At 37.9% G+C, this 9,908-nt stretch overlaps 2 protein-coding genes across 2 annotated transcripts in view; both read right to left on the reverse strand.

The window, feature by feature from the left end:
- The window catches only part of LOC140921393 (structural maintenance of chromosomes protein 2-like), a 32,326-nt gene extending 30,194 nt beyond the window's left edge, over nt 1–2,132 (reverse strand). Inside the window, exons 1-2 of the mRNA XM_073371392.1 lie at nt 1,908–2,132; nt 1,505–1,654 (exon numbers count right to left, since the gene is read on the reverse strand). Coding sequence (XP_073227493.1) covers nt 1,505–1,654; nt 1,908–2,075 — 318 coding nt within the window. The 5' untranslated portion in view covers nt 2,076–2,132. The remainder of the gene's footprint in view (nt 1–1,504; nt 1,655–1,907) is intronic.
- A 1,487-nt stretch (nt 2,133–3,619) lies between these two features.
- LOC140954064 (ras-related protein Rab-3-like) lies at nt 3,620–8,345 on the reverse strand. The gene is made up of 3 exons (XM_073403467.1): nt 8,088–8,345; nt 7,892–8,003; nt 3,620–6,544 (listed from the first exon to the last, which is right to left on the reverse strand). Exons 1-3 carry the CDS (start codon nt 8,317–8,319, stop codon nt 6,223–6,225), a joined length of 666 nt encoding a protein of 221 aa, XP_073259568.1. The 5' UTR covers nt 8,320–8,345; the 3' UTR covers nt 3,620–6,222.
- Between the last annotated feature and the right edge of the window lie 1,563 nt (nt 8,346–9,908).

Here is a 9,908-nt window from a genome sequence, read left to right on the forward strand (position 1 = left end):
ACTCCCATTCTTCACGTGGCTCCACTGACAAAAACTACAGCACTCACTTGCTAATCCTGCAAGCTATGCAGGCTACACAGTTGGTGGAGAGTTGCTTGGCAGTGAATCAACTTTTTGGTGGCGAATTAAAAGACAATCTGCACCATAGACAAAACTGAACTCTTGTTGATTCCATCTCATCCTCGGAGACCCAGGGGCAGATAGTGGGGGCAAGAGAAAGACTAAACGGGCGGAAACAAATGGCGCGAAGAAAAGTAAAGAACGGCGAGAAGAGTTACTTTTCTTCACGCCATTTTTTTCCGCCCGTTTAGTCTTTCCCTTGCCCCCACTATCTGCCCCTGGGTCTCCGAGGATGATTCCATCTGCGAAACGGCAACAAAATCCGTGTTCTGGATCCCCACATGTGCACCAGGATTTGAGCATGTGCCATGATTGGCCTGTTGAAAATGCCATGGTCAAATTTGCCAATTGAGATGACAGGAAATTCAAAACTCACTTTTGGTAACGGTCAGTGTAAAACACAGACTACGGACTGCAGACTGCAGACTGCGGACCGGGGGTAAAATGCAGGCTGAGTGTAAAATGCAGACTGCAGACTGAGAGTAAAACGCAGGCTGGGGTAAAATGCAGAATAAAGACTGTAGACTTTTTTAAACATTTGTGCTCCTTCTTCTCCAAATCGGTGAAATAGCTAGCCGGTATCAGTTACACACTTCGCTTCCTAGTTGAAGTGGATTGCACATTCGCCAGAAGTTTCAATGAACATCCGAACAGGTTAAGTCTGTGTACCTTGATTTGCAATACTTTCATAGAAGGTCATCCAAATTTCCTGCAGAACATCTTTCTTCTTTGTTGGAATGATTTACTCCCTTTTTATCGCCATAATTCTTCTTGTACAGTATTTTGGTCAGCGGCTTCCATTTAAGCGTAAACATTGTGGTGTTGTAACAATTCACGGTCCCTGGTCACGTATATCGAAAACTTCGCGTCTAAACTTGAAGCGTGAGGTCTCTCGGACGGAAAAAAGGTTCAAGATTGCGATTATATGTTTTTGGGTCGTCGACAACGTTCTAGAGAAGAAAGTCCTGAATGGATTTGTGAAAGCAGATGTCTTCAAGTAAGTGTTCGTTTACATGTATTTGCGGGATTTTTTGACCCTTAAACCTTTCCACAACTACAGTTTATGCTCGGTCTGCATTTTACCCCAGTCTGCATTTTACTCTCAGTCTGCAGTCTGCATTTTACACTCAGTCTGCATTTTACCCCTGGTCCGCAGTCTGCAGTCCGCAGTCTGCGTTTTACACTGACCGCTTTTGGTAATACGTTGTGGACCCAGAACAAGAATATCGGCGATGCTTATTCGATGTTAATACTAAGCGAGGTTAAATTACATCTCGCGAGATATTCTAATGGTGAGATGACCGTAAACCAATATTTTCATAACTTGCAAAAAAAAAACCACAACAAAAAGAAAAATAGTAAAGCTGTGTTATCTTTTACTCACCTGTCTAGAGACTGTGATTTCATCAAAAGTTTCGTAACCCAGTGGACTTTGTTTTTTGTCCGAGTTATCAAAAGTGATAGTTACAGTTGCTTTGGTTACACCAGCCTGCCCACCCTTGTAAACGAGCTCTTGTAAGCTGCTAGCTCGGACCTATAAATATTAAATACAAAGTATTATGAATTGTCGAACGTTGAAATAGGCCACTAAACACATTGCTCGTTGTTGAACGCGTGAGAATAGAGATAAGCTTTATTCCGCAAATATGAGCAAGCGTTTTCTAGTTTTAACGACCTAGCACCGGATATAAAATATAGGCAATCGCACCGAAACGATTCAATTCTTTTCTACAGAAAACAGAATAACCATAAGAAATATTCCGAAGCCAGAATAAACACATTCTAACCTGTGACAAGTTCGAAATTCCAAGCAAGAAACAAATCGAGTCCAGTATGTTCGATTTGCCGCTGCCATTCAGACCAGTGATAGCGTTAAACTGTGGATCGAACCCGGAAACAGTAGTTCTCTGAGCGTAAGATTTAAAGCCATCTATCACGACTTGTTTGATGTACATTTCGAAAAACGAACGTGATTACAAAACAACATCAGTTAGAAATTTGGAAAATGGCGCTCGTCCTTCGCGCCAAACAAGCTTCCCAAGAGTCTTTGCGTTATCTCATTCTCAGTCTTCTCGCGTTCAGTGCACAGGTTACCCAAGTTAAGGTTGAACAGAGTTGTCCAGTCAAGTTTGTTTTGTTTATTACTAAAAATATTATTTTCAAAAAGGAAAAGGCGCATTTCTTGCATCTTCATAAATACATGTTAATAGCTTTGCTCCTTTGGCCACACGCTTTGCCGGTCCTTGGCCACCTAGCTTTGCTCCTTCGGCCACTACACACTTGTCCAACTGGCAATACTTCAACATGTATACTAGCTCTGATTTCCTTCTTTTCTAGTTCTTGTTATCATTGTATTTACGTACTTTTTTGAATAAGTATGAATATACTGAACTTGAACTGTTTGACTTATGATAGAGCAGTGATCGATCCACACTCTACCTCGGCACACACACGCTCACACCAATCAAACATTCATTGAGTACTAGCTTCCCCAACCTACCCTGGGGTCAATTTAATAAATCTTTTTTGCGAGTGTAGTTATTGTTTTAGGGTCCGAAAACAATAGCTACACTTGTAAAGTTTTAATTAAATAGACCCCTGGTCCCAAAGGTTTTTCTTGAATGTTTTCTTCCACGAGCCCTTTTTCGTTTTTCAATTTTCTTCAGGAAATCAAAGGGTTCAGTTATTTACAGGTGACTCAAGATCCAGTAAAGCTTAATAATTACTTTATGGTGACTTTACCATCCTTCATTTATCAATCAGTTCCACATTTAATGAGGCCCTGTTATAGGGTAGAATTCAGACAAGTTTTGTTGGAGGGGCAAAGGCAGGCCATTTTAAAATTGGAAGTCACCTGTGACATACATACCCCCTCCCCCCCAACTAATATGACAACTGATGATTCCAATCAAGTGTTCAGTTACTGTAAATAAGTTTCCTCTGAGCAAGAAGCTTTTTTACTTGCACATGAGAAACCCCCTTGGGGGACACTCCCTTATTTAGCCTAAATGGGTATATGCTGCTGAACAGGGTATGGTTTTCAAGGTCTTGAGTCTTAAACAGGGTATACAATTTCAATATTAAGTGTTTTGAACAGGGTGTCCTATTACACTGGAAGCTTTTCAAAAAATATAAAGGCTTGCGATGAATGGTCTACATTAAATTTTTGCAATACCAATAATTTTTTTTCCCTAAATATTTTCTCTTTCTGCGATTTTGGTGTGAAAAATTAATTACTTAATTCTGTATGTAAAACAAAACAAATCAGAGTCAGAAAATAGTGTCTCCTGTCTGCAACAGGGTAGCAAAATGAGCAATTTGTGTCTGAAACAGGGTCGGCTTTGAAGGCCTCGGTGGCACACCCTATCCAGATCTCCCTTGAGTGTCCCCCACCCCCCCTTCAGGGAGAAACCACTCTTTTCTTGGGGAACAGGGGCTTGAGAGAGCTGCCCTAATACAGCTGGGGTCATATTATGTTATCAACAATTTCCAGCATAAATTGAATGAAGAATTCAACACAGCATTTATTTCTGACAGTAACTTTGTCTTAGCGTCTGAACAATACACTAGCAACACTATTATGTCCAATATATAATGCTTACAATAACTGTCACATGGATAATATATTTGAATAATAATATTATAATCCTCAAAAGCTTTAATCTTTTTCAGAGGGTACCAGTTAAAATAAATTAACCACAAAAATAAATTATTTGCTAAATGAGTAGATTTGAATTTAACTCCTCCAGACCTTTTTAAACCCACAAATTCAATATTCAATACAACTTATATTTTATACTAATAACTTAATTGTGGAGTTGTAGTCAGAAACAAGGTTTAAATAATGCCTAAGAGTATATTTTTGTTTACATTTTCAAACATGATGGCCAGTTTCATACTAGAAGACGGACAAACCATTTGAACAGACAAGTACCCGTCGACCATTTTTTTGGCTGGTTCAAATTGAAGTTGGACTTTAGATAACTTATCCGCCTAAAATTAAACAAATCCAACTGGGAGAATCCTCTCTATCAATAAAAAAAAACAACAACAAACAACTTGCATATCTTAAATTACTTTGTTTGTCCTGTTTTCACACTAGACAACTTGTCTACCCAGACAATTTCCCATCTTTTAGAGTGACAACAGTCAATGAGCAGCACTACACAGGAAAACTACTAATGCTGAAAACTACTAAAAACTACTAAGCAGAACTAATAAAAGGTTTAACAAGTGACAAGAAACTATTGATCAATTTCTCAAAGGATGACTTTGACAAAGTTAACGGGGGACATTAGAAGGCTGCTAGATGAAAATATTGCAATGGAAAAATCTGACAACAAATGGCTCAATATATGGCCCCAATGCATTTGCAATTATACCGCAACATTCTAATTTAAGATTAATATTACCAAACTACCAATCTCCCCCTTAACAATTTTTTTTTTCATTCTTAATCTTTATCAGGACTTCACTGAGCCACAAGGGTGATGAGGCTATGTAAAGATGTATTTCTGGTTCATGAGAAAATGGTAAAATGAAATAAACCCTTTAACCCTAACAACTTAAATTCTCATTTATTGTCCCTATACATTTCCTAAAGCAGTAGTGTGGAGAAGAAATTTAAGACTCAATTTAATAAATTTTTTTCGCATGTGGTCATGTCCCTAATTCTCATGACCACTCTGTTTTAAACAAGGAGAACTTCAATGATATTTAACACCCTTAGGGCTTAAAGGGTTATAATGAAAATATACATGTATTAATAGTGAAAGACTACGAATATGATAGCATGCATGAACTAGGCTTCTTGCCTCAATAACCAGACTTAAAGTGAGACAGAAACAATTCTGCAAATTTAAAATAAGAATATCCTAGCCTGAGTTTAGATGTCTTCCATGAAAATTGCATAAATAATTTTTTAAAAAAATCAATATTTCCAATCTAAATCAAAAGAAGTACCCAGCACATAATCTTTTCCACATGATTGTATTTAAGTGAAACTCTCCCCTCTACAATACCACGGTGTCGTAATAATTATTGCATTTGACTCTTTATCAACAGACACGTTGATACTTAGCAATGGGAAATTATGTGAAATTTCCTGGAGGGCACATTATGCCGACCATGGAAACAAAGGCAAGGTTTAAATTCTCAACATTTTTTGTTCTAAACTTCTGAAGCCGGGATTTGCATTACTGCCAAAAAGTGAAATTCCAGAGACTTTTGAAAGGACTTTTGAAGATACATAAGATTCATCAAGCTATTTTACATCCAATAAATTTTGCTAAAACAAGAATATAAATGTTTTCTAGGAAAAATGTTTAGAAGCCTTTGTACCTGCATTCCATTCATACCTACATGTACCACATTCATCTACATTTCACAAGTTTCCTGGGAGTGGGCTGAGACAAAGAGAAATTTCAAGGAGTATTCCCAGGCCATAAAGAAATTTTTAAAAGTTCAGGAGCCCCTAAGGAATTAAGTACAGTTGACTCCCAATAACTCGAACCCTTGCTAACTTGAACCTCATGCTAACTCAAACCAAAAATGATTTCCACTGGATTTCCTTCATACATTCACTGTAATTTTACCCTCAGTAACTCTAACCCTCGATAACTTGAACCTCCTGCTAACTCGAAGCAATTTTTGTTTCTCTTCAGATCATTTCTACATAATTTTACTCTTGTTAACTGGAACCATGATTTACTACCTGACAAGGAAAAAAACAGCATACTCCAGTCTGAACATTGAATATACTTTAAACAACCCTGTATTCTATGTCTTTTGACAGTCAAGTTAAAACACAGTGTCGTGCCCATGAAGTGAAGTGTGCATGATACTTGCTTTTCTTCCCCATCCCATTTTCTCATTTTCTTTTTTCAGGTTACTTTCTTCAAAGTCCCAGTAACCTGAGCTCTCCATAACTTGAATTTTTTCGATTTCCCTAGAAGGTTCAAGTTATCATAAGTCAGCAGTAGTAGAAGTAGTACAAACCCTGTGCAACAGTGGATCTCTATTCTAAAGCAAAATGAAATGGTAAACATCTTAGCTCAGGCCTAGTCAGATTTATTGGTCAAATATAATTAATAATAAAATGTATTAACAAGCACATCCACTATCCTGTGGCTTGGGTGGCTTGTCTGATAAATTTGTTGTCCCTGGCTTTTGCCCGCTAACAATTGTAGGATCAGAATCTAGACTCTCTGACATCTTGTCACAGATTATATCTACCAGGCGCTCAAACACTTGCTTGACATTCGTGTTCTCCTTGGCGCTGGTTTCAAAGAATTCCAGTCCAAGTTGGTCAGCTAGATTCTTTCCCCTTTCATAAGATACTACTCTGTCCTCCTCCATGTCACATTTGTTGCCAACAAGTATCACTTGAGCATTGGACCAGGAGTAAGTCTTGACCTGAGTTGACCTTTAAAGAGATGTCAAAGAAATAATTATTGATGTAGGCAATAGCATGATTTGTAGTGATATTTGGCATAAATACCACAAGTGATATTTCAAAATTGTTATACATAATTTGAGACCTTTTATAGAAAAAGTGAACCCCAGATGTTTTTGTTGATTTAAGGCGGCCATATTGGTGCACCGAAACTGTACACCAATATTGTGGGCCACAAAGACGTGAGACTTGGACAAATTGTTGATATATTAGTTTTTTATAACATTTCATTTTCTTGGCTTCTCCGAATGGACGGTTTTCAATTTATTTTTCGTTGCATAACAGTGAAAGCGATCTATATGGCCACCGTATTGGTAAAAAGATCTATTGGTCTGGCTTGGTTGTCATGTTATCACAAAATTGATATTAACATATCAAGATCCAGCCTAGCAAACAAGGGCCAGCCAGAACCTGTCACCTATGGCTAAATTCTTTTAACGTTTATAAGGAAACATTAAAAATAACATGATGCAACTCAAGATTCTTTAGCATTTTTACCTGCCCTTGAAATGTATGTGTACTACTACACGTATGCATTCTTTTTAATTAATGGCGCAACTAATTATATTGCAACTAAATTTTTTCACAATCTTAAATAAAGTTTAAGGAAATAAAAAAATCTCACATATAGGTTTTTAAGCTTCTGCGTCTTATAGTTGCGCATCATGGAAACTCAGTCCGACAATGAAAGAAACGGCAAGTAACCTCAAATGTACTGTAAATTGACGCCGAAACATAAACCGGGAAGCGCACATTTACATGCAGACTTCTGCAGAAAACATCAAGAAACGAAGACGTCTCACGGGTCAACACAATTTCGATAAACATTACACATACACAACAAATGTTTACACCGGCGTGTCATAAAATAAAATTCTGGTGTCGAAGCTCCAAAGATCCGATCAAAACCAACACGCAACACAGAGAGGTGAAAAGATTGAAATGGCAATTACATTCTTCAAATAATTTCTATAATTGTTTCGAGGAAATAACCTGATCGAACAACAACCTTCACCATTCGTGAAAATTCCTGTTTCGCTGAGGAACTGCTTCATTACACCGATATTTAATTAAGCGTTACAGTAAAGAAAAGCTTTGAGAAATTTTTTTTTGATCTCAAATTGATTACCAAGTAACACGAACAATGAGGAAACGTAAAAACATGGTTTGCTTACAACTCACGAAGTTTACGATCAAAAAGTTGCAATTTTTGCCATTTTTTTCCCGTAAATATTCATATTCAGAGGACACCATACTTGCTAATATATTTAATACGATCACACAAAATAAATGCATTTAAAGAACACGGAATCTTACCAATCTTGAACCGCTTGAAACGACTCCTCGTTTGTAATGTCATACATCAGAATAAATCCCATCGCTCCGCGATAGTATGCAGTTGTTATTGTCCGGTATCTTTCTTGACCGGCTGGAAAAAAAAGTCAGTTAGTCATACTTTCGCAAAAATAAGAAGACAACGAAAGGACAACAAGCAAATCATGTTTAAGCTAACCTGTATCCCAAATCTGCAGCTTGACTCGCTTGTCGTTTCGAAAAACCGTCTTCACTTTGAAATCGATTCCCACTGTTGACACGAATGCTGAAGTGAACGAATCATCAGCATATCGGAAAAGAAATGATGTCTTTCCCACAGCAGAATTTCCAATGATCAGAAGTTTGAACATGTAATCGAAATTCTGGTCGGCCGCATCTTTCTGCCACTGTTTGTCGTTGGCGTTCGCCATGTTTCTCTCTGGAACACTTTTCCTCTACAGCGAGTGCCCGGATATCAGTAACCACTGACCAATCAGAATAAAGGAAACACAATAGAATTTTGAAAGAACCAATCAGCAGTTTTTAAATTCACCTGTCGACGAAACCCGCGCACTCGCGCGAAAAAAGTAGTGGGCGCTGTTTTCTTTATATCAGTAAGTAATTTCAAATTCTTGCTTTCCCTTCTGATGAAAAAGTTAGACTAGCCAATGACAATGACCATGAAAAACCAACGCGGTTTTTCTTACAGTTTCAGTGCGTCTACTGATTCCAATGGCTGTGACTCCTACTAGACACCACCCTGCTAGCAGAGTCGCTTCGATCTTTCCTAGATTACTGATTAGCAGGGTAACTGAATTAACACACGGACTGTTTACAAATATTTCTAGCGAAGTAACGTTTGTACTAATTACGTTTAGAAGGCCTCTCAGCTTATAACCTGCCCGGAATATTTCGACGACTAATTTGTTTTAATTTTTTAATATCACTGGGATTTGGCGTTTCAACAAAGGAATATATATAAAGTAATCGAAACTTTTATCTCATTCGATCTTTTAAAGTTATATTTAGAAAATCATATAAATAAATTGCTTTCTTTTTTGTTGTTACAAATTCACGCCAAAGTGTTTCTTTCCCATTCCCAGCCGTCCCGATCGTCTCTTTTTTTAGGGAATAACAATCGTTTTCTTGCTGAGCTTTTCACGTGGCAATTTTTATTAGTTAAGAGGAATCTCACACAGAAAAATTAAACGTCCTCCCGTCGTTTTCTTTCCATGCTGGTGTTTTAAACGCCCACGCTGTATTTTGTTTACATTTACTTGTTTAACAAATTGAACAGCGTGAGTCGATTCTCATTATGACCTTTAATCCCGCCCTCTCATTTTGTTGATAACCGACCAAGGAAGGGTTAGGCCGGGGGAGGGACGCTTAATAAATAGCCCTCGATCTATTAAAATTCTAACATGACCCCGAGGCTTTCTGGTTATTTTCCTTTATTTGGTTTGGCTTTCTTTGTGCTCAGGTATCGTCTGGGATCGGGATTCTACGATTCAGGAACTAACCGGGAAAAAAAATCGCGTAAATCTTCTCCCTTGAAACCTCCTGGAATCTTCCTTTAAGTTTGGAGCTCAGATCGCTGAAAAAATTACTACAGCTCAAGGCGGTTTTGACGGTACTATGCGCCACGGCTTCAAAAAGACTGATAAAAATAAAGGAAACTTCTCCTAGCCCCTCTAAAAACGTTGTTCCGCTAACTGTGCAATGCAAGCCGCCTGAAACATTGAACTGAGGTTGGGGAAACGGGGCAAACTGTTTTATTAATTTTGTTCTTTGAAATTGTTTTACGACGGTGTCTCAATAATTTTGTCGCCATTTGTAGTTAATTTTTGGGCTGCAAATCGCCAGCATTTTAGCATTTTGTAACGATCCTTGTCATTGTCATTATTTGCGTCACTCATAATAAGTTCAACTAGACGCTCAAACACCCGAAGTACGCTGACATTGTCCTTAGCGCTAGTCTCCAAGAATTCAAGTCCAGTTTGCTCAGCAAGTTGCTTTTCTT

The sequence above is a fragment of the Porites lutea genome, chromosome 12, assembly GCF_958299795.1.
Source record: "Porites lutea chromosome 12, jaPorLute2.1, whole genome shotgun sequence".
NCBI lineage: Eukaryota > Metazoa > Cnidaria > Anthozoa > Scleractinia > Poritidae > Porites > Porites lutea.